At 38.7% G+C, this 26,030-nt stretch overlaps 1 protein-coding gene across 10 annotated transcripts in view; it reads right to left on the bottom strand.

Annotated features, from left to right (window-relative positions):
- Window positions 1-26,030, bottom strand: part of SYT1 (synaptotagmin 1) — a 329,787-nt gene that overhangs the window by 82,554 nt on the left and 221,203 nt on the right. For all 10 annotated transcript variants that reach the window (XM_030289361.4, XM_030289381.4, XM_030289386.4 and 7 more), the window contains 1 exon segment: window positions 5,120-5,304. In XM_030289361.4, coding sequence (XP_030145221.4) covers window positions 5,120-5,304 — 185 coding nt within the window.

Genomic DNA, 26,030 nt, shown 5'->3' with positions numbered 1-26,030 from the left:
CAGTCTAAGAAAACCATCGTATGTTGAAGTTCGGCTGAGTGCAATTGCAGCTCTCACTGTCATTTCACTTTACAACACTTGCTATTCAGAGAGGAACATTAATCAGAATATTCTGATTAAGTTAGTACATAATCCCAATGTAAAAGGAAGACCTATGTAAAGGAAAAACAAATGTACAGAGAAGTCAAGTGGCTGACTGAAGGACACAGTAGTCAGCAGCAGATCCAAGAATATACCACCCATACTCCAGGCTCTAGTACATCCATCCAATACCAAATGTCCTGTTTCATCTAACACACACATTGTAAGCAAAAAATTCTTTACTAGTTACAGTGTTTTAGCCTGATGAAATTATTAAATCTCCTTTTCTACAAATGCTTTGTGACCTCATAAAATGTTCAGACCACAACAATTATTCTCCAAGTAACAGGGCTAAATCTTAGTAAGGTCTCAGTGGTGTTGTTCATGAATGATTACATTTATTCCTTTTCTTAGCCCAAGGCTGAGCTTAATCAAGAATTTTGCTGAACCAAAGCATTAAATTCAGACATAATAAATCTGAAGCTATTACACATCTCTGAAACAGTCTCCAGGGCCTTTTTTTTTTTTGCCCCCTCAAAGAAAAAAAGTAGTGGGAGCCACCAGGGGCATTAGCAGAGATTGAAAGTTATGAAGATGAAAACTATGATGGGAAAATATCACAAAAACACTAGTGCCAGTTGTCACTAGGTTGCACCAACAGAAATTTGTACTAAGACCACTTAACAAACTTCGGTATGGAACACTAAGAATTTAATGCCTGAGCACTGTACTGAGATGATGTAAGAACTCGCAGCAAGTTTCATGAGGTAGCAGTCAGTTTAGCAACACTTAGAAATTAAGACATTAAAAATACACATTGCTTCTGTCTACTTTTCATATAGTGACATTTATACAAAAAGAAAATATAATTAGCAAGTTATTTTTATGTGCCCATCAATTTTAAACTTGAGCTTTCTGGTACAGTTTGACTTAATATTTTAAGTCAATATTTTAACAGAAAGAATGACAACCTCTTTTCTTCTGCCCTCCTCCAGCTTCACCCAAATATATATCCAACCAAAAAATACCCAATCAATTTAGTTCAGCCTCTTGATGTGTGTATCAAAGCTACTACATGTCCATCTCTGCTAAGGAGACAGAGCTGTCAGGAGACTATGCATGAGAGCTTAAGTCTAGGTGCGTCTAAATAGCAAAATAAACCTACCGCAAGTGACAATCCAGAACAGTCATGAGACACAACATTGACAAGGAGGACATAGGAGGAAGAAATAAAAATTAAAACATCCACACACAAACGTTAGTAGAAAACATGGAGAAATGACCTTTTTTACAGGTGTAGATTCATTAACAATTCTGCCTTCCCTAGAAGGAATCTAATCCTCCCAGTGGCTTTTGGTAGAGCTGTATACTCAACTTTAAAAAGTAAGCCTTGTCTGCAATGGAAATGGGTCTCAAGACTGAAAACCTAACCTTATTTTCAACTCATCTCCCATTCTACTTCAGCTACATCTTTTGATAATCTTCATATAAATACAATTTCTCTTTTGAAATGTGTCTAGGGAAGTGGATATTTTGAAGCACAAATATCCTAAAAGAGAGAAAAAAATTATTCCCCTTTCTGTGATATTTAGCTATCAATGTGTGACTTTTGAGTTGACTGTGACTCTATTTCAAAAGGATCTTCAACTATGCCAAGTTGCATGGCTCTATAATGATTTAGCATGGATAGGCATAAATAAAAGTACCTTAGAAGTTCTCCTCAAAAAAAAAAAAAAAAAAAAAACCCAAAAAAACCAAAAAACCTGAGACTAAGATAAAAATTTTATTTCCGGGAGCTCTTTACCCAAATCGCACTGTTTTCCAACTTCATATGCCTAAGGAACTAGGATCCTGCAAGATGCCATGTGACTAGCAACTGCTATTATGCACTTTTAGCTGAAGGCAGAAGTAATTACCACTTACGGGTTCAGGCCTAACAATGACTGAAGCAGGTTTTTGACAACATTAGTACTATATGTTGCCCTTTATAATGGCATTAGATTTACATCTTACTCTTCAAGTACTTTTCTAACAATTTGCTTCTCTGAAGCGCTAAAAGGCATTCTTATTATTCCCCTTTATGTTTTATGCCAGAACCTCTAAAATGTTTCAATTCTCTTAACTGAAGTACGCTACATTTAGCATTGCCTTGAGTTCAGCTAGGTATATTAAAACCTACACTGGTAAGTCAAGATTAACTGTTAGAATAAAAATTGTATCATACAGAAAAAAATGACAGCCAAAATGTTGTATTAGGAATCAAGTTGGCAAAAGCTACTGAATGCCACGGGCTTAAAATCTGTACACTGTCAGACTGCTAGCAATGAATTTAAGGTGCTAATTTAAGAACCTTTCAGCCTGGGTTTGAAATCCCAGACAGTGAGGAGAGGTAGCTGGAGAGTCAGTGATCTATTTATTAAAGGGCCGACATTTAAATCAACTGTGAATCTACCCTCCTTAGGTTTAACTGTGCAAAACAAAACATGATAGTTAAATCCCAAAATATCTAGGCAAATGTAGGTTTTAATGATACCAAGTATTTTGAATGGAATCATCTTAAAATACCTATCTGTGCAACATTTCAAAGTTTTAGCTCTTTTTGTAGACAAAAGATGCAGGATTTAGTTTTTTATCAAATTTTCCTATTAAAAAGATACAAATGGAGCTCAATATTAATAAAATAATGTAGTTTTGCATTTCAAATACTTGTTTTCTAAGAATCCATGGTCATTTATCCAGGTCCTAATGAATATAATTAAAAACACTTAATAATACATTGTAAATAAAGCAAAGGCCTTACATAATATGGAACAAATTCCACATAAATATCAAGAAACAAATTGCACATTATTTATCCATTGAAAAAGTATTAAGTTTGTTATCATTAGCAGGACATAACAAAATTCTCCAGAAATTTTTCCATCAGCATAATCAAAGCAGTTCTTCCAAATTATTCTGTGTTCAATGGGAGAGCTAGTTTACTGTAGCCTAGGATAAGCCAACAGGTGATGACCTGATTTTCCATACATTGAAGGGGAATTATCTCACAATTTCTTAATATTAATACCTCAGAACTAAGTCTATAAATCAAATACAGGGATGAATGCTAAATCAAAGTGCTTTAAGAGAAGGAGTTTGTTTCACATTCATCATACAGAGAAAAAACCAGCAGCATAATATCCTCTTCAAGGGAGAACTCAAAATTTCTGCTCTGATGTTTCTTGAGCTCAGTCTCACTAATCTGTCTAACCTTGGAATACCTCCATCTACATTAGTGATTTTGTATACTGAGGATGTTTTTCTCAGGTGTGAATTGTCTTGTGCTGGTGCCACACACTCCAGTACACCAGTGTGGCACACAAAGCACTTTATCTCCAGGAGGAACCACAGTTGAAATTGTGCACTGGTGCAGTATCTAAAGCACTCCACTTGCAATGGGAATGTAAGGGTCTCCAGCATTTGCTCTTTGTCCTCTTGTCTCTTTGTCTCTCTTGTCACTGAAACTGGAAATAGCTTGGATAGCTCTACACTTATCCATTATTTCCCCCCCCCCCCCCCCCCCCTTCTTTGTGCTCCTTTCTGACTCCTCTCATGTGATCTATGGCAGCTGTCATCAGACTTGTAAGGCTTCCTCACCCTCACCTCACTTCCTGATGGAGTGCTCTTACTCTTCCCTTCTAGATCTTCTAGATTCTATGTGCCTGGAAAAGCATGCTGACCTGTTCCAGGACTCTTAAGATTGGCTGATGAGCCAGTCACTGATGGCTGTTCTGTCACTGAGCAGTGCATTTCACCACTTGTTCTGGACTGGGCCATGTGCCTCTTTAGCTACTGTGCCTTAAGATTCTCTTTTTGGATCTTGTCCTTGACCAGCTGGCCCTAGTTCTCGGATACCCAGCTCTGACTTGTATTTGTGATCAACCTGCCTTCAGCTCAGCTTTCTTCCATGCTAGATCCCAACTTCTGGAATCATCTCCTTAATGCTTTTATTCTCTCTTTTTGACTGGGTAATTGCTCCTGTGCTGCTCTAGCTCAACTTCCCCAAAAGTCTTGACTATGCAATATCTTTAAAGTTATTTGCTTCTACTTATGAGGATTTGCAAAGCAATTCTCTAAATGTCTTTAGTCCTTCCTTTTTGAAAAATCTAGCCCTTTGTCTTCTTAGCTTAGGAAATCTCCAGGCTTTGAGGACAAATAGATACTTCATGTTTATTTCCTCATTCTGCTGCTTATTCCAAACAGTTTGCTCCAGGAAGAGCAGTATAAAATCCCATTAATAAAAAGCTTTGTTTTTTCTCAGGAAGGTATTAGTTGAGTCTTTGGCCCTTAGTATTAAGCCTGCAACCTCTGCTTCTTTTCCACCAAGTAGATCTGAAAGGCAAGCTTTTCTGCCCTTATGAAAATTATGCTCCTCTCAAAGGGCATTATATTAATCTTCTCCAAGTTACTCAGTTGACTTGCAGCTCCAAATACGGCCTGTTATCTTTAGTCTTCTCCTCTCTAGAACAAAATGAATTCTCTAAACATCACTGAATTGAATGTCCCTGTGGTTTTCCTTTTTCATTATTTCCCCTTGCTTCTGACTCTCATTTTTTCCTCTATACTATTGTTTCTTTCTCAGATGAACTTTTGTGTAAAAAGAAATTTAGAGTTCACAACTACTTTTCTTTATCACATAATCTCAGAAATACTGCTAGTAAGATATATAAAGATACATAAACACTGGTCTTGAAAAAAAGTACACACACACAGCTACTCCATTTTTGAAGCAAGCAGGATACTCTTGATAAATTTGCCCCTTAAGGATGAGTCCCTATATGCCTGCTCATGTGTTTTTAGCAGAGCAGAGAAATTGGCTGGCTGCTTCATCAGTGATGCCACACCCAGGTTCATCCCTTGTGATACCACTGAGAAGATGCTGTCAATCAGTCCACTCTTCACAGAGCCACTACTGAGACAAGCACAGCTTTTTCTAGACACATCAAACGGAAACCTTCAAATGCAACCCAAAAGTTCAAGAAACGGAAAGGTACTTTACCTGGTCTTTCATGCTTTTCCCTAAATCTTTAACATCTTTCATGTTAATAGCATTCTTCCCTCCCTTCTCCTTTCCCTTCTTCTTGTTCTTCTTTTTGAACAGGCATTTCTTACAGAGACAAAAGCAGCAGGTGAGGATTAATAGGACTGCAACTATGGCTATGGCTATTAAGGCCCAAGGTGGCACTGGAAGAGAAAAAGACACACACACAAAAAGATGGTAAACTGTTAGTAGGGTTAAATTTAGAAACAAGTACATTTCTCTCACAGCTAAGCCTTTTTCAATGAAAATGCCTTGCAGAAATACCTGAGATTCTTTCTAAAATATCCTGTCATCATTTATATATTTCTCCCAACTGAGCATTTGCCCATACAAAGCAAATTTAACACATCTATCTATATACAAGCCTGGTGACACATACGAAGCTCACCTGCAGCTATTTTGATTCATCCACCATCTGAAAAGAGTATATCCAAAATATTTACACTGTGCAATCTGTAAAATGCTCGGCACACTTAAGCAATTACTGGTTTCTTTCTTTTATCATCTCCCCAACCCACCTGGCATTGTGGCTGAATCAGGTGGAACTGACTGGAAATTTCCCTTTTCTGGAATGGTGTCTGATCCAAGCAGTCAGTTCTAATGTACAGCCCTTTTCCTCTGCCTACTGCTGCACTTGACAGATTCGCAGATTCCTCTCAATAGCTGCAGGTCAAGGTCACCAGTGAAGACTGACCAAGGACAGAGGGCTGTCCAATCCACGGGCATTTGCCCTCTCTGGCATCATGCCCTTAACACTAGCAAAGCTTCAGCACACAGCTGTATTCTCACCTACACTCTCCTATAAACAAAAGATTGTGTTACATTTTTTTCATTAAGTTCAGGCTGCAGGACATGGCTGAAGCATGAATAAATAAGAGAACACTTACTAGCATAAAATATTCTTGTTAAAGATCTGAATTTTTGGAAAAAAAGCAATTAAGATGACACTTAAACACAAGTACTCCAGAAGGCAATTATCTTCACCCAAATCAGCTTTAATGACTACTGATTCCCACATTTAAGCAGAACACCTGACAAAATTTTTAATCTTGCAAACTGTCATTTTCTAAAAATCTTGAAGTGCACTCAGTTGGTCTGCAAGATACTCAGTACATTACCTAAAGGTCTCTAATATGATACAGAGCTACAGAGCAAAGCCAAAAACTGAATCAAATTTGACATGTTGACGTCAGTGAATCACAAAAGGGAATGGACAGTATAAATAGAGAAAATTAATTGCCTAAAGGAGCTAAGATGAGTGCAAAGCCTAGTCACCAGAACTTCCACTACAAATTTCAAATTCAGGAAGATCACAGAGCATCTACACCTTCCTTACTCTATATTTAATGAACTTCTTTTCTAACTTTTATTCAAAGAATCCTAATGACAGATAAAAATGTAGGAGAATAGTTAAATATTTCTGTAATATTTTTGAGCCTCCAATTGTTCATTAAATGCAGCTGCTATAAAAGGAAAGCTGTACCATATGTAGAACAAATGAGAACTGATTACTAAACAAATGAATGGTAAGACACAAATGGTGAACAGATTAACAGCTGTTTATGGAATGTATTTTATGAAGTCAGCAGCAGCAATTCTGCCGTTAAAATTGCATTAGAGCTGCACTTATCACAACTTAAAACCTTATTTCACGCATTGATATGTATTTTTGTCTTCCAGTCTGGTGTAGTACCATTTAGTAGCACAACTGACTCTTTTACATTTTTTTTCACTCAGCACTCACAAATGTAAACCTTCATCTTTCACAAGAACTATGTGCTCTATTCAGATTCTAAACTTCACATGTACTTAGTCTGAAACAGCATTTACATAACACTGTACCTAAGAAAATCCACAGGAATTATGACAAAAGGAAATGAATGATGTGCTCAAATTTATCAGCTTTTTGTTTCACTGATTTGTCAGCAGTGCCTGAAGCATGAATATGGGGAGAAACAACAATATGGCAGCAGGATGCCACTTGGTGAGGCAAGAAAAGAGGAACACATCAAGTGCAGGTAAACTGTGAGAATCAATGGGTTGAGGAGACAGGGAATGTAGGCATTAATAGGACAAACACATATGCATCCTGCAGATGAAAAAGCTTGTGTAGGTAGTGAATTCTAGTGCCTTTGTGCTGAAAGTGTTGTATCAGGTGGTATTCTGGCACTGCTGCCTTGGTTCTCTGAAGCATAAACAATGTAGGGTACCTTGGGGAACATTTCAAACACTTGCAGATACCTCAGCTTTTTTTTTACAATGTGTTGTCTGCTCTCATCTGTTTCTAATTTAATTTCAATTTTAATTTCAATAGCTCTCGTGATGCAATTAAATGATCATTGAGTTAGTATTTGGGACACCTAGAGTTAAGCAGAATTCCTTACTTATCTCTTCAGAAAAAATATGCTTCCTTTTTTTATTAAATAAAGCATAAGCACTAAAGTAAAAAAATTGAGGCAGTACAAAATTTGGACATTTACAAAACCACTGCAAAATTTAAAACCAAAAAGGAATGGATTATTTTTACCAAGAGAAGTGTACTTTTTCTGTCAAGGAAATGGCTCATTTGAACATTGTTGTCGACAGAGACTGCACAGTCAATGAATGTTAATAATAGATTTAAGACAAGTTTAAGACAATAGATTTAAAACAAGATACAGTTATCATTCGCTTTGAAGAGATGTTTGTTTTCTTTCATAAACATGACACAAATATTTTAAAATTTTAATAATTTTACATTTTACATAACACTGACAAAGTTTTCCAGAATTACTAAAGACTTTGAGTTTTGCTACTTGTGCTCCCCAATTTATGATGCTGCCAGAGGAGCTTTAAATTTGGAAAAAGATAAGGGTTCAAAGCTACCTTTCTATAAAGTCATCTCCAGGTGGACAGACTGAAGTCACTAGTTAATTTGGAAGACTCAAATCTGCAGCCTTTTTTTTTTTTTTTTTTTTTTTTGGGCTGCTGTTTACCAACTGTGACTACTATCTATAAAAATCAACAGTGTACGACATTTCTTTTTATGAAGCAGCTCATCCTGAAGATCCATATTGATTGATTTCAGTTGGACTTTACCCATGCTTATACCACATTTTCAAAGAATTATATTTTACCAGTGGACAACAGTAGGAACCTACAGTTTGAAGATTACCTCCATCCACGTTGTACCAGTTTGACCAGGCTCAGCAGTTTGAAACCACAGGAGGTCTCTGGACATGAACCACTGAACAAAAGACCTCTGTGGCAGATGCAGCAGGGTGGGTGACTTGGAAAATGCAAATCATGACCCACGCAGATCCGTGGTGTCAGGGAGCCAGAAGCTTCTTGTACAACTTGTCTTACCGACTGCCTGCACAAGGGGGTGCTTTGAAACAAGCAATACTTACCTACCCGACCAAGTAAAAGCTATTGGTTTAAGGATAATTAATATGTGTGTAAACTTTCTGGTGTTTCAGTGCTATTTTCTTTGTTCTACTCCTCTGGGAAAATACAGAATACTTATTTTGAAGAAGCTGTCATGAATGTCTAAGTGATTTGGTGATTCTACAAAGCTCTTAAAGACAAATCTATAAGAGGGGATTTGCTGAGTAGCAGTTAGTAAATAAGGTCTTGAATTAGTGTTATTGATCCAATCCAGATATGCTCTAGGACTTTAGTCAGAAATGCAGGAATGAAGCCTATTTGCAAAAGGAGAGTGTAGAGAAAAAGAAACACATGGCTTACTCCTGGGCAATAGCAGGGCACTGAAAGGAGTAAGCTCTAGGAATGTGTTGAATCAGGGCATTTTGAGTACCAATTTTGCATACTTCACCCATGCTGAACAACAACCAGACATGGAATCAGATAAATGTGAGCTCTCTTATCCCTCTCTGTTGCTTCCTTCCACTGATGCCAGCCAGGGTTGTGTGCATACTGTGGGTCATTTGAGGCACTTGATACATTTCACAAATAAAGCAGTTGTGATGCTCCTCGATTATCATTTTAGTTGGGTTTAGGAATCTGCTTACAAGGCTTGTCTCCAGACCATACCCATAGGCCGTGCATGCTTGTACTCATGCTCTGCAGTGATCCTGAGGGCACAAGGGACACAGTGGGAATAGATGCTCCCAGAGGTCACCCAATGATGCTACAACTGAAAAAGGCAATTTGCCCATGAGAGTGATCCTAATCCAAAGCACTGCCCCTACAAACCTCAAGTCCTCAGGACTGACTGCTTCATTTCACTGACCTGCTTCTACTGAGTTGCACTAAATACAGCTATTGTCCCCAGCCTGACATTAAATTTTGGTCCTTTGAGCATGCTAGATTCCAAGGTAAGGATGTATTACTGAGTTAGTCAATATGAGCTACAAATTTTGTCCTTTATATAAAGATATCCTTACCCGGCTTTACACAAAATACTTGGAGAGGTACAGGCCTCAGGTCTAAAATTGACATTTCTGTTATGATCTAAAATTATCAAATGCCTTGGAGGACATCTGACTGCAGAGGAAAGACTTCAAGGGGGAAGTCACAAAACGTGCAGCATGGAAGTTCTGCAGTCTGGGAAAGAGAATAAAATCCTTAATCCTAATGATTTTATTCCCTTTCTGAGTGCAATGTCACAGGAAACTTTACTATCTTAGAACACATGTGGAAGGAAGGTCAATGAAGAACTGAAGAGAAGAGCTGAATTAAAAAGTGAAGACTTCCATACCAAAAATACTGTTCACAAAAAAATCCCAATTAAGCAGTTTAAATTCCCAATTTAAACTGTGACAGCAAAGGACTACCAGATGATGGCAGCTTCCATATTATTCAGGCCCACAGCATGCTGGAATTAACAAATAGTAATAATCTATGTTTCAGAGGGGGCATGACACTTAACAGGAAGCTGCAACTGCCAAGTAGCTGTATGTGAAGCACATTGCTGAAATGTAAACTGCTGGTTGCCTGAACATGGGCTCACTGGCAGTTTTAGTTTATGAAACCATAGTTTTTTTCTTAGCTTTTTGCATTTACAGCTTCTAATCCAGGAGGAAATTCCATATATAGCCATATTCAGACTTTTTGTAAAGAAATTCCCCAGGGACCATGTTCTGGAAATTAGGTTGACATTCTTTGGAAGTTAGTTATAGAAAATGTCCTGAAAGCAAGGACCCAGGTAAAAGATACCACTATTATAGCAGAATGAATACAAAGGTGAGCAATGCAAAGAAAAGAAAATGCTGAAACATGGTAAAATGACTCAAGAAAGACAAAAAGTGAAAATATATACTTGCATGTACTAGCATTCAAAGTACTAGCATTCAGGCTTATACAGCTGCATTTCCACTCCAGACATTTTTCTGTGTGACTCCTTGTTTTAATAGCATGGTTGCAAAATATTACTTTTACTTTCTTACATTCACTGCAAGGTTTTTTTTCTGTTTAAAGTTCACGCTGCTGCCTTTGACCCATCACTAGAAAGAACCATTACTAAATAACTTAATGAATGCACTCATGCTCGTATTTCTCCCCTTTATTTTTTGAGCATGTGCAGTTGCATAAAACTCTCTCTGTGAATAGTTTATGGAAGTTACTGAAGCCCTAACTCTGCTAAAAGAGGTATGTTCTCACAGTGAAAGATCCCCACAAAAAATAACAGACCTTGGAAGTGCACTGATCAGATGAGTTCAGTGACTGAATACACCCCTGCCTATAGCTTTTTAGACATTATAATGCAAAATTATGCAAAATTTCTACTATCAAACAGTCCATTCTTTGCAAATAAACCTGCACTGAATTTAGCAGTAATCCTTGGTACAGCTACAAATTAAGCCAAGGTGCTTGGGCTGTTTGAGAATATGATGTGCCTATTGTATGCTCAAAATCTGAAAGTCAGAATGCATAAAAGAACTAAGATACTTACCTAGGAGCAAAACCACACCTACTATTGTAATCTGAAGGTCATTTATGTTTATTACTGCTAGTATTAATTCACCTTTTACAGCATGTGGTATGTTCTGTCAAACTAAAACACAATTACCCAACACTGTTACCTTCTTCCTGCAGAGCACAACTATTTGTCTGTGTTCCTCCCTCCCTCTTTTATCTCTCCTTTAGTTCCTCACTGCTCAGTCTCACCAGCTCCTCTGACCCTCGTCTCTGGAGATACATGGGGGAGAAAGCAAGAGAAAGCAAGATGGGATAAAGCAAGATGAAGCAGCCAGAGGGAGGAAGTAAAGTTGCTGAGGTGTCTCCTTCTTGAAGGAAGTACCTCAGAGAGGTTGGCCTTCAAAGGCCTTCAAGCTTAAATGTCAGGTTTCATCTGTATAAATATTACAATGACAATAGCTCCTGCTAACCTGCACATTCCCCTCCATCCCCAGTCAAAATGAGACAGAATAAGAGCAGAAGAGTGTTAGCACAGCCCCGTGCTCTGCTGGCTCTGTCACTGTCACCTGGGGCTGCTCTGTTGGGCTCATTTTCAGCTCAACCGAGGCAGCACCTCTTTGTTGGCCACATGGCTCCTCAGCAAGATCCCTCCTGTGGTCTCTGGCACCAGGCTGCCCTTCCTAGCAGTGCCATGCTTCCGCAGGGATGTCAGCTATCCTCCTACCCTTTCACAGCTCTCAGCCCTCCTGCAGGCTCCTGCTTCCCACTTCCTCCTCTAGCAAATACAGCAATTTCTTTCATTGTCCTCTATGAAAGATGATACACTGCTCCTGGAACACAACGACCCACAGGAGACACCAGCAGCCCAGCTTCCTGCTGCATAGCATGTCCCTTGGGAATTACTGTAACGCTGGCCAGTGTGACAAATACAATAGGCCCCTTTCCAGCAAAACCTCTAAGTCATTTCATACAGCAAACAGTGTAGGGAAAGGAATGACTTTGGGGAGAGATGTTTTCTAATCAAGTAGGGTGGCTGTAGTCAAGCAAGGGTTGGCCTTTTCTCCAGGTCACCGGTGACAGGATGGGAGGACACACCCTTAAGCTGAACCAGGGTTAGATATCAGAAAAAAATTCTTCACAGAAAGAGTGCTTCAGCATTGCAATGGGCTGCACGGAGAGGGGATTGAGTCACCATCCCTGGAGGTGTTTAAAAAAGACTTGATGAGACACTCAGGGCCATGGTTTAGCTGATAAGGTAATGTTGGGTCACAGGTCAGACTCAGTGATCTCAAAGGTCTTTTCCAATCCAGTTTACTCTGTGTTTCTGTGAGATAATATTTTTAGAATGACTATTCTTATTGGCTAATATATTTGTTGTCACAAAATAAAATTTAAAAAAAAGAGTTCAGGATTTAGAAAATTACTAGAGACAGTGCTGGGGCACCCTGAGCAGCTGGAAAAGATGAAGAAGGCTGGAGCCTCCAACCATACCTGGAAGCCAGAGAGGTTTGCTGAGTACTCTTCAAAAACAATGTACTTACAACAGTTGAGGCCAAATACTTCCTTGAGAAGGGACAAAATAATCCATGAGGCTAATATTCAACTATGACAAACAAATGTAGAAGTCTGAGATGACTGCTTTCCATCATGTGAACAGTTCTATTTTGTGGTTAAAATGATGCCTTAAGTTTTAGCTTACATATTATCCAGGTTCTGTATGGCATTAATATATAACTCTGAGCTTCATATAAAATGTTAGCAAGTTCTCCTCACAGTTTAGTCAGACAAAACAATCCTTTTCTAGCCTAAGAACCAAGAACACCATTGCAGATTCAGGCCCAAAAATTATAAACAACAGTGAATTGAGGTGAGCAATCTGGGAGGATGAGGCTTCATAAACTGAAGCTGTCATTGGACAATTAACCCCAATATGTAAATGGACCAAAACTTATAGAAGTGTGAAAACTCATCACCTGTCATCCATCTTGGGTGCCTGGGCTCTTGTACTGCCCAAGGTGTATCCTTTGAAGGCCTTTTAAAAACAATACCTACTTTATTCCTTTAACTGTCTAGCCTCTGTTCCAGGTAGCCTCTCAAGGCATCAAAAATGACTTTTGCTTTTCTTGTGCTATCCACAATATATTGCAACTCTAACCACAATTGATAAACTGTAGGAAAATACAACAATTAAAAAAAATCTGACTTGGAACTGGAAGTTCCAAAGGGACAAAATACTCCAGTTGTATCAATCCCAGGACCCAAAAATCAAGAGAATAAGCCTCAAAAATAATGAAACTGATGGGAAAAATGAATTATGCCAATGTATGTTTGATTTTCATGTTTGTTCTTTCTTGTCTATATATCTTTGATTTCATTGTTTGCAATGGACACTGCTCTTACACTCCTTTTCATTTTTTTAATATTTTCCAGGTTTGCCCTGCGAACATGAGAGTCAATCATGTATTTAAATGTTTGAAAGTGCAATCACATTTCTTGCATTCTAGAATTAGTCATGCATACTATATATGAATATTATAAATTCCCACATTAAGTATGAACTCCACTGCCTAGGAAGAAAGAGCTAATTTGCATACCTTTTTTGTAATACACTATGCAGGGGTAAAGTCCTTTAAAAGAGGAATAGATTTGTGAATTCTGACAAGATGAACTTAGAGAAACATTGTGTTTGCCAATGTCCTGTTGACATACACAATCTTAACACAGGATGCTATTACACAAAGACTTAGGATTTACAGGACAGTAACTACTATTAAAAGATAACACTGGAATAGTACATCAATTTCCCAGTGAAAGTAAGAAACAGCTTTATTTCTTTCTGGTATTTAATATTAATTTAAAAGTTCTCAAATAGAAAATTGCTTTCATATAGCAATTTTCACCAGTAGATCACAGTGTCTTATAAAGGAGGTAGGTATCTGAACTTCACAGGTGGAAACACTCATACATAAAAAATAAAATTACCTTGGTTAGAACACAGAAAACAGTGTGGGAGCATCAGAGCAGTTAAGATCATGTCATCTGCAGGTCCTAGGCACCCACCCACAAGTATAAGGAGCTAAGGGCTGGAGGATGTCCCGCACATGGTGCAAGCAAAGCCAACCTTGGATACTACCAGAGGAGGCACCCCCAGTGCCACCCTGGGGTGCATGCGCACTGCCTGGGGCCTTGGTAGCACAGAGGCCACACAAACTGCCAGAATTTCACACACCAAATCATCAGCATTGTGGGCTATGTAAGGCAGCAGAACCATGCACACTTCAGAGGTGCCTTGCACCCTAGCATCAGGCCCCTTAAGGCTGCAATCTTTCCAACATATCTCATTGGCACCTCAGCTACTGCAGTGCCAGGAGCCTTGCACAGCTCTTAGAGCACCTGCTCCTCTCTGCTTCTTCCCAAGCAGCAAGTCAGAAGACCACTTTCAGATTTTCTGCATGGATATTTCACACAAAAGAGTGATTCTGCTGAGAACGACAGGACGTGGCACTTCCTACCCTGGTGAAACTGTTACTATCTGTAGGGTAGATATTTTGTCACAGAGAATATAATGACATGACTTGCTTTGAAAATGTTCCAGCCTTGCAGAAGCGTTTGGGACCTTAAAACTTAATTTTATCATTATAGATCTGTAGCACAAAGAGATTTGACTTTCATTTGTCATGCTCTGCTACTGTGGTGCATTAACCCTGGATAGATTCTAGGCTCCTGCTGAAGTTGCTCTATCCCTTGTCCTCCCAGCTGGGTAGAGAGAAAAGTTATCACCAAAGGTCCTGGGTCATGGAAAGATCACTCACCCAGTAATGTTGAAAAACAGACTCACCTTGGGGAAATTAGCTTAATTTCAATCAAGTAAGCTTATTATCAATCAAGTAAGGGATGAGAAATAAAACCAAATATTAAAACACCTTCCCTTCTTTGTGGGATCACCATTTCTCCTAACGTTCTCTACCTCCTCCTCCTCAGTGGTGCAGAGGGACAGAGAATGGGGTTTGCAGTCAGTCTATCACACATCTCTACCCCTCCTTCGCAGTCCTGCAGGGGGAGGACTCCTTACACTTTTCCCTTGCTTCAGCATGGGGTCCTTGCCATGGGAGACAGACCTCCACAACCTTCTCCAACACATGTGCTTCCCACACTGCAGCTGTTCCCAAACTGCTCCAGTCTAGGACCCTCCCTCAGGGTGCAGTCCTTCAGGAACACTCGGCTCCAGAGTGGGTCCTCCATGGGGTCACAGTCCTGCCAGCAAACCTGCTCAGTGTGGGCTTTGTCCCCCTCAGGGCCACAGCTCCTGCCAGGAGCCTGCTGAAGCTCCAACTTCCCAAAGGGTCACAACCTCCTTCAGGCCTTCACCTACTCCAGTGTGGGGGCCTCCATGGGCTGCAAGTGGATCTCTGTGTCCTGTGGACCTCCATCGACTGCAGGGTCACATCCTGTCTCACCATGAGCAGCACCACGGGCTGCAGGGGAATCTCTGCTCCAGTGCCTGGAGCACCTCCTGCCCCTCCTCTGCCCTGACCTCAGGGTCTACTTCTTACTTGAAGCTTTAGAAATAATCTTTTTTCCTTCCTGATTGCCATTTTATTATCCAGACAGCAATGCTGTAACCAGAATCCACACCCTCAGATGAAGCACTGAATTACGGGATACCACAAGATTAAACAGAATTCCCTCCTCATACATACCAAACTGATGTACCTGCCCATAGAAACAGGTCTGCTGTTCCTTAGCTTTGTTGCAGTTCAGATTTCAATGTCCCACCTCATTAAAAAATTAGGTGAAATTCTCAGTGAAATGTACTGCCTCTCCATGTGAAATCAGATCAAATGTAAAAAATGTAAAGTACTATTTTGTAAACAATAAAATTCTCTTCAGAAAGGCATGACAGCCTTTCCTTTAAAACTGTATCTTTCACCTCCATCCATTACACAGCCCATGAGAGCTACAGTATTGAATTTGAACAGATACTAAGCAGGTTCTTATGTCTGTTTTTATCCAGCCCTTGAAAAGGCCTGTGATGAAGTTGTTTCTTTCTCCCTCTGAAAGGTAAGATAAAGACAGATGGAAAAGACTCTTCTACAGCCTAGAATGTAATATATATATATGCATTGTACGTGTCCTCTGCTCATTAAAGAAACGGATGCATTCTGCAGTTAAGAATTATGGGAACAGTTAATTTCAAAAATGTATTAATACTTTTAGACATAAAAGACTTTGTTGGTTTTGTTTGTTTGTTTGTTTGTTTTTTGTAAAGGGGTTCAACAGGAAGCATTCGCATACTTTAGTAAACAGTGAGAAAGACTAATTTTAATAGTCTGGGGACCTTTTTTTTCAGTGTCCAGAATGATTTACCAAAAATTAATTGCATGGTTGTAATACTGATAAATCAATTATAAAAACAATTAAGGAGCAAAGCAAAACCAATCTTCTTCTTCCAAAGAGAATTATGTTAGTACAATTGCAATATGTAAGCAGCAATTGACCATATAAGAAGGCACATTTCTTTCTGTGACAGGAATGTATCTCAAAAAGCATATTCCTTGTGCTGGGCAGTAGTGCATGCTCAGTAAAATCAACCAAATATCTTCAGTTTTTGATCTTTTATTTTACATGAACAGCTAAAACTTTGAATAAGGTTCTTTCATTAAATATTGTCTTATTAATAGACATTTGTGTGTGGGTAGTGCCTACAGGCACTGACTCAGAAAAATGCCTCACCAGATCAGACACTGCACACAGATGAAATAAAAAGACAATGCTGCCTGAGAGGCTTTTCAGTGAAAGGGCCCAAACATGTGTGGTGGGCACGTACCCATCTTGGCCTGACTGCCCACAAGAGCTGTGCCCTTGCCCAACCATCAGCCTACAAGAATGCACCAGACATGCCCACTGCCAGATCCAGAGTGTCCAAACACATCACAGAGCTCCCCTGTGTATGGCCCTTGCTAAATAGCCCTTCTATCTTCTCAACACGATCCTCCTAGGATCCCGTCTACCCAGGTCATGAAAGCCCTCCTTCTGGAGAGAACCCACCCAGGCAGGGGGCAGCTCCATATCTCACCAGTGGCCAAGCTTATGGCTATGGCTGGGCCCTGAAACAAAGGACACAGGAAATGAAGTAGCTTTCTTTGCCAGGACCCTCCAAAAGAAGTGCCTAAGCTGATTGTGCTATTGAGGCACTTGTAGTTTGCTCCAAATTAAGACTATATAGTCTTGTCTATTTTTTTTTTTTGTACAAATGGTTGTATGGCAAGCACTTTCACACTGAATGTTCAGTGTGAGATTAAATTCCCTGTCCCTAGTCACCCTGACTGAAACATCACACAGGGTTCATAATTTTTGTTTATAGGCTGCCTGTAATACCAACATTGCTCCTACAATACTTAGGCGCTACGGTTGCAGGTAGAATTAGGATGTTCATGGGCATCATCAATAAGATGCACTTTTTTGGTTCAGTGTCCTCTCAAATCTGAATGCAGAGCTAAGATTGCCAGATAATCATAGTCTTGGTGCATGGCCAGCAAAGCCTGAAGTGCACCATATACAGGCAAGAGCTCAGACCATGTATCAGTCATAGAAAGAGGGAGAGCAGGGCGCTGGAGCTGCGACTGAGCTGTTCCACCTCGGGATGGCTTGGTGGCTTACAGTAGAAGTAAGTAAGTCTGGTTGCAGTTGTATGTATCCATTTTTTCCAAGGGACATCAGATTGTATATCAACAGTATCAATCATGCAGGGGTATGCAGGAGCAAGTTCCTGGCAGACATTCTGCTCCGCTCATGATCATGAGACTGGGGGCATAATGCTGTGGGCTCTGCTGCACTGGTTTATGGTGCGTGCCTGGCTGGTCAGGGCAGCTGGGCCATCTGTTCTGCAGTGTGGTTTGCCAGACTGCCTGGGGGTGTGTGTGAAGGATTCAATGGTCCCAGGCTGGCGCCCCAGGCATTCAAACTAAAATCTTTTTATGACCTCTATCTATTAAGCAGAGGTGCTGATTGGGTTATTTATACTGGTTTTTCAAATTTCAAGAGAACAGGTACCAACAGATCAGCTACTCTAAGCTTCATCCCAGTGTTAGGATGGAAAGACAAACCCATTCTTGTGCCACACCTCATCTCTGCCTCAAAAAAGCACCACAAAAGACAAATCCCTTTGCTCCTTCCCTGCCAAGATAAACTTGCCAAGAAAGCACCACTGGTACGAATTCACACAACAGCTTTTGCAGCTGTCTGCTCTGTTCCACCAGCACACAGCTATCACCATGATCTGTATAAGAATAAATATTATAAAAATAGTTCTGTGGAATCTGCATGTTATTAGACACTTATACTGCTAATACAGAAAAACGAAATTTAGTCTGGTTATTTACAAACTGTATACAACTCAAATCCCTCAGACAATATGTTTTCACCTGCTCTTTAATAAAAAAAAGCATGCTTTGACCTTTCTTTCTCTTTTTATGTGCTCAGTTTCATTTTAAAAGACTGAAACAAAGAATCTAAACATGGGTTGGGCCCTTGCCTAGTATTTTGACCTCCTTGATTTTGAAAGAAGCTATCAAGGTTGCAGGCTTATATCAGCAATGGCCTTTGTCAGAAAAAAAAATCTATCTTCAAGGTATGGTTAAGGTTAATAGCCATGTTGCTTTTCTTTTTCCGAAGCTCATTTAGCAGCACAATTATGATGAGGATGATAATGATTGATTACTGACTTCTGTCTTTTTATACAAAAAGCACCATTCCTGACTGGATAACCATAAATGCTGCACTGATCATTAATGTTGTTGCAGGAACCACTGCCAAAGTGATAAATAGATTTGGTTTACATTAGCTACCAGTTTAAAGCATCATTTGACCTCATTAATAGATCTAATAAAATCTGGAATCATGCTCCATAAGAAGGAAGACTGTCCTTTTTAGAACAAGAACTCCATGGATTTTTTTTCTGATCTCCATAAATATAAGAGCTGATATTTGGTACCATTGTAAGGTCACAATTCTCTCCAAAATGCTCAGTGCAAATGCTGGGCATTCAAGTTAGTCTTACTTCTTCAGTCTGAAAGAAACTTAAACTGTTCCTGGGGAGCATTAAAAGATACCTGTACAAGACCAGTGAATCTGCATTTCTTGGAAAAGTGGTCAGTTTGCTGAAGGAACCAAGGACATATTTATGCATAGAGGTCTGTAAATTTCATGTTAGTACACTGAAATTGCCTCAGTATATATAGTTGATGTATAGATACAGCATTTTAGAGATGTGTGAAAAGGCAAATATGCAGACTGCATTTGATGCCTTAATCCACATTTCCTACATGCTACAGGTTCTTTCTCGTTCATTTTTACTTCTGTAAGGTACATGTATAACAGACTCCTCACGGCTGCTGCACTTCTCACTTTGCCTACCTAGCAATGTTAGAAGTTCATAATTTAATGTAGCTGGAATATATTTTTTTTCATAGTGTGCTTTAGCCTTCTGCTAATAAGCCTAAATAATTAATTTACATGAGCTCTAGTCAGGCCTTATATTCAGTTGGGCCACGAGAGTGTGTTGTAACTGTTATAGCTGTAACTCAAAGTGATAGTTCTAGTTTCACATTCAGATGATGTGGATCTGAAAGAAGCCTGAGAAAGACTGTTTTATAGCTCACATATCATCTTGAAGGATAGCAGTACATGTTCTTGTACAGTGTGGATTAATAAAGCTAGTTTGTACCTATACTTTTTTGGTGGACTTGTCAAGCAAAAACAACTACTATCACTATGTCTAAGACAGCAACTCTCCCTAAAAATCTCACCTACTATTTTGATCACCCTTTTAAAAAAAACGATATAAAGTAGAGGGTGGAGTATGACTATGCTAAGGACAGCAGAGGAACTATGAAAAATAAGAATTTTCATCAACTTGTGCATTTTATTTGGTGATTGCTGGTGATTCTAAAATTCAATAATGTTGATAATGGGAACCAGAAATCTATTCTCCCCTCTGATTTTGGCCTATAGTTTGAATTATTTCCTACACAATGCCATGACTTACAGCATGAGTTAGAAGTACTCTCATAAATTAAAGCTTCTGATTGGTTGAAGGAATTTAATCTAAGTCTCTCTATTCCCTGGAGGAACACTCCAACGATAAAATTAACATATAAAGTTTATGTATATTGTGGTGAGCTGTGCTACCAGTTTCATATCAAAAGACCCAGCCTTGTTTTACTCCTACCCTCATTCACCCAAAACAAGGACTGCAGGCATCTGTCCTTCAAAGGGATTTTAATTCCCCACTGTTAAGTGGGAAGGTGAACCAGTCTGCAGCTCTGAGACATGTGTTAGGGATTTCAGATGAAAACCCTCCATTTTAAATCCCTGTACCTGGCTTGTTGCTGGACAGCCAGCCTGGGAGGCTTTTCATTGTTCTGAGACCCCATGACTCCCACCTATGCTGAGTCTGAAAGCCAGCCATGTAATACTAAATGCAGGCTGCAAGGTTTTCTCAAATTATGTCAGTTATTCTTCCTGGACAGGACAGAAATAAATAAATTCCCTCTCTCAGTACCAGACTCCACCTTTGATTATCTGCATTACGTGTCAGTTTTGCCTTATGCTGCCCAAATGAAAAGCAGACACATTCTGGGCACTTACATCCCTTATGGGATCTAGTTGTATGAGCTCAGCTCACAGAAAGAGCATTCTTTCTTCAATCCTATCGACCCTGACTGTGCTCAGCACAGATTGATCCTACAAGTACATCCAGACCAGACTTTTTGCACTAAGTGAAGCATTCCTGTAAGGGTACATTGAAAACTCAATGCTGAAATGTCAGAGCTTCTTCTTGTAATTGGGAAGAGAATAGGAAATGGAACCATATGCCAGGTCTTAAAGTCAATTATTAGACATTCTTGTTTGATTTTGCTGCAGAAAACAGTCATCAGGGTCTGACTCTGAAGTTCTACACTAGACTTGAATCTACATTCCTCTGGTTGACACCATTCCATGCCTACTGCTTATCTTTGAATTGCTTTCTGAATGATTTGTTAGTTGCATAATCAGAGAATAGTGTTATGTTCCTTTTAAAAACAGGAAGCCAGCAGGCTTAAAGATCACAAAGAATGCCACTAAACCTCGAGAGCAATGAATTTAACACCACACCCTGTGTACGCTCCTCCACTGAGACAGGCATATATTTAATTACAAAATAAATTTTTCACTCTAGTAATAATATTTTGCTCCAGTATTTACAGCCAACCTTAGAAGCTGCTCTTGATGAACATATTTTCTTACTGCTATTTAAAAGCCACTGCATCTCCTTATTTTCAAGACTTCATCTCACTTACCAAAATCATTTAATTAAACCCTATTCTTCTTACTGGATTAATTTCACTACTGCTAATCAGAGACTGAAAAAAATAATCAAATTTTAACATTAGAAGCACACAGCAGAGTTCTTGCTACTGTCTCTATATAAATACATTTTTTAAATGTATTTGAAGAGATTAATCTCTGGTTTGGCCAGAAAGAGAAATAAAAATTAGAAAGTAATGTCAGGGAAAGCCTAGGAAAAATAATCACTCCTGGAATTAAAAGTCAATCTTCTGAAATCAAGGGTTGTATTTCTGATGACTTTTGTCCAGTGAGTTTTTGGTCCCAGGTTTCCAATTCCTTTGGCAAGTATTCTGCCATTAACTAAAGAAGCTCTCTTTTAATAAGAACTTTGCTATAGCTCATCAACCATTCTTTCAAACCTATAGTACCACCAGTAATGAATAATTAATCCTCTGCCTCCAAAGAACTGAGTTAAGCTTGGAACAGAGAGGGAAAAGCAGCAAAAGAAAATGGGTTCTGTGAAGCATGAAGAAATTAAAATAAAAAGATGATAAAGAAAATAAACATTAATGGTAGATGAGCAATCAATAAAGTCGAAAGCTTGCAAAGATTGCCTTGGAAACTAAGTGCTCCAAAGGAATTTAAATAAGTATAAATGGAATCTGAGAAAGATTTATTTAAGAGTTTATTAATTCTTCAGTGCATTTTCCTTTTTTTCTTTCCTTCCATGATTGTCTCTTAGGCTACTTCATTTTCTGCATATGGTGCCATAGGAAAACAACAGATTTATCTCTAAGTTATATATGTTCTTCCATAGTGATTATTCCAGCAAGCAAAATGTTAACACATTTAAATTAATGCAAATGAGATAGTGGTTTGTTATTGGCTGAAAGTGCTTCAAAAAAGACTAATAGTGATACACAGATGCAACTTTGCATCTGCAGTCTAATTAAAACTAATCTAATTAAATATGGTGCCTCTGCAAAGCCACTTGAGCACTGCAGAAAAGGCACAGAATTCCTTTTATAGTGGGACAGAGCTTCCAAGAGCCAGTGTGTCTGCCATTTCACTTCATTTGGAACCACTTTAATTGCAGGTGAATAATCAGCAAATACATTTTCCATGGCTACTTTGGAATTGTTCATTCAGAGAGGCAGTGATAATGTATCCATAGATAGAACACAACAGCAATGGAGGCCACATGGAGGCAATGCCCTTTCATTATGCAAAAAAATACAGCTGGAAAAAAGAAAAAAGAAAAGAGCTTGAAGCCATAAGTCATCCTTTAGCCTCACTTATTAAGGAAGAATTCTACAAAAAAAACCTACTTTTGCAAATGAGTTACATTATTGATGTGAGTTGTTCACAGCAAAGTTGGGCATCATCAAAACATTGTCATGTCTAGCTATTCCTTTTAAAATATTTTTTTCCCTGGCAAATAAACATTCCGTAGACATCGTATTCAGTAAGAAAACTTACTGCTCTCAACTGAAATTCTGCCATAAGCTATTCTAGCACTGATCTAAAATGGCAACAAGGTAACAAAATAATGTCTCCCCCTCGCAAAAAATTCAGTAAGAAATCTCATGCTGGAAAACTGTCTTAAAATGTGTAAACCAGCTATAGTCACAGGAAAGAAGGTCAAAGGAGGACAAATCCAGATGAAGAGAAATTATCATCACAACAGATTTCTATAAGGTATTCTAGTGGAAAAAAATAGTCTGCATATGCAGAGTATTTAAAGAAATAGATAATATTTCAGATAATAGAGAACTGTCTTGACCTATTACAACCTAAAGTAACTATGTTTGTTGAAAACCAGAGAAAAATGTATGGTGCTTGGCAGGAATCTGAATCTATGCAGAGTAAAGAGACTCTCCAGATCTTATACTTTTTCCTCTTTAATCCTTTTTCAAGGCTCACCAGACTACCAAAATGTTAAATATCCATATTCATATTCATAAGACTTTGAATTCCAATATGTCCTTGACTCTGTGGGACAGGCATGGTTCTATATTCCTGGGAAAATCTCTATATCAGGCCACAATAGATGAATGGAATGAGAGCATGCAAAAACTATACTGTGGATATGGCACTCTCCTAGATGTCAGCAAAGTGAGTCTTCCAACCATTTTAGATGAAATATTCACTGTGTGAAAAATGAAAATGGGCTTGAGAGCAGAGCTCTGAAGATTACTCTTCCCTCAGCTGGAGCCCTAAGCAGTGAGCTTACCCCATATAAGCCAGAGGCCAAGCCCCTTGTCCCACAGAATGGTGGTTCTGAGTGCCCGGCTCTCCCACAGATGAGTGATGCATTCTCCATGCAGTCTAACCTTCAGGCTATAGGCTCTCTCTCTCTGTGGGGTGAGATACATGGGTTTAAACTTGTTTAGGCTAAGATGCAAGCCATGCTCTTCCTCATCTCCTGGCAGTGCCTTAGCAACTATTCCTATTATAAAATAAAATTGGAGACAATATTTGGTATTTCCCTTTCCTTCTTCAGCCCCACTGTAGTTCCACTACCTCCAAGAATGAAAATACAACCTCCAGGTAAAAATACAATAGATACAACAAGTAAATCCCATAGTGAAAATTGAGTCTGCTGAATAAACATATATAGAGGGCTCCGTTAGGAAAAAGAAATCATAAATGCTGAAAAGTCTCCAAAATGGCCCATTTAAAGTAATTTTCTTTGCTGCCTGATAAGTAGAGCTCCAATTTGAGTCCTTTCAGTCATAAACAGTTACATTAATTTCAGCAAAACTATGCTGAACAATGTCTGTAGGATTATGTCTTGAGGTGAACTTACTAATATACAAGGAAAAAGCACTGCATGTTTGTGACAGCATTCCTTCAACCTAGGAAAGATAAGTATGACGATTTATAGAAAGGGATACTTTGCTAAGTCATAACTAATTTTCAGACTGAAATTGTTAATCAAATAGTAATTTTCATGGTATTTTTTCCATATCCCAGCATGAAATTTACTCAATTTTAGAAGCTTGCATAAGGCATTTTTCAAAATACAAAACCTGTATTAAGGTGAGGTTTGTGTTGCACAGGCTGTCACAGAGGCCCTTGCAACAAAATGAATATTCCCCTCTGTGAATATGTGCACTGAATGTTAGCAGCAATACACACTACACTAAAAAGCCTCAGGATTACAGAGACTTGTAAAATGAGTATTTTTTTTCTCCTAAATATATAACATGAAGAAAAGTTGAAAATAAAAAGCATTTAACTACATGAGGGAAATTCTATTTAGATCTAGATTTTATTGATGCATTTCATAATGGAGCTTGATGTATTGCACCAGTGAGGCCACACCTCAATAACTGTGTTCTTTTTTGAGTCCCTTGCTTCAAGTCAAGTAAGACACTGAGCAACTGGAGAAAAGGGCAACAAGGCTGGTGAAGGGTGTGGAACACCAGTCCAGTGAGTAGTGGCTGAAGGAGCTGGGAATATTTAGCCTGGAGAAAAGGCTCAGGGGAGACCAAATCACTCTCTACACCCACCTGAAAGGAGGCTGTAGCCAAGTGGGGGTTGGTCTCTTCTCCCAGGTTACCAGAACAGGGCAAGAGGAAACGGCTTCAAGCTGAGCCAGGGGAGGTTTAGGACATCAGGAAGAATTTCTTCACTGAAAGGGCTGTCAACCATTGGAATGGGCTGCCCAGGGAGGTGGCGGAGTCACCATCCCTGGAAGTCTTTAAGAAAAAATGTGGCACTTCGTACTATGGTTTAGTTGACAAGATGGAGATTGGTCAAAGATTGGACCTGATGATCATGGATGTATTTTCCAACCTAAAAGATTCTTTGATTTGGTGATTTTATCATTGTATCACACATTGCCTAGGGAAAGGAAAGTGAACTATCAAATACATTATTATTTTAAAATGTATTATAACTTTTATATTTATTTTTATATTTTTGATATAATTTAATATTTTTTGATTTCAGTGCAATTTGGAACTTTTAAAGTGTGGCACATACATGTAGCTGTAATGACATCACATTAAGGATATTGCATTTATTTTTTTTACTCTTTTAATGCATTATTTAATTTACTAATTAGTCATTATTTTTTTATTTATTATCTTTACTTTTACTCTTGTATTACTTTGATCTCACATTTCTCTTGTGTTCACTCAGTGTACGGTATTCATAAGGCAACCTGCTTTTATAATATATGAAGGCTTTATCATGGGCTCAGCCACTTGTAAATTGTCTTTAAATCAGCACAGAGTTTTAAGCCACCACAAATATAGAAAGGTAATTTATACAGGGTAAAAACAGTAAAGACACAAGATAGAGGTTATTTTTAAACACAGGACATGTGATATAAAGTTTCTAACTTCTAGAGTTCAAGTCAACTATATTGGTGAGCACCACACAATAAAATCTGAATCTTAACCTTGTGCTGTCTTTTCAATAATTTTAATAACTAAGAAATGAAGCAAAATAATATTGTCTTGCCAAAATAATCTCAGAAAGAAATCTGCCAAAATTTGCCTTACTTTCTGATCGCTGACATTAGCACATTACTTTACAATACAGCAAAATTAGGGTTTGTTGGGTGAAATCTCAGAAAGGGTTTCCAGAAACCAGACCATACCTTTTGCTTATTTTGAGATGACTGTTTCTAATCTGACTTGTCATAGACTCCTGGATCAGCCAGGTGATG

Source organism: Taeniopygia guttata, chromosome 1A (genome assembly GCF_048771995.1).
Source record: "Taeniopygia guttata chromosome 1A, bTaeGut7.mat, whole genome shotgun sequence".
NCBI lineage: Eukaryota > Metazoa > Chordata > Aves > Passeriformes > Estrildidae > Taeniopygia > Taeniopygia guttata.
Note: the sequence above shows the minus strand (reverse complement) of the source record. Positions and strands in the feature narration are given on the sequence as shown.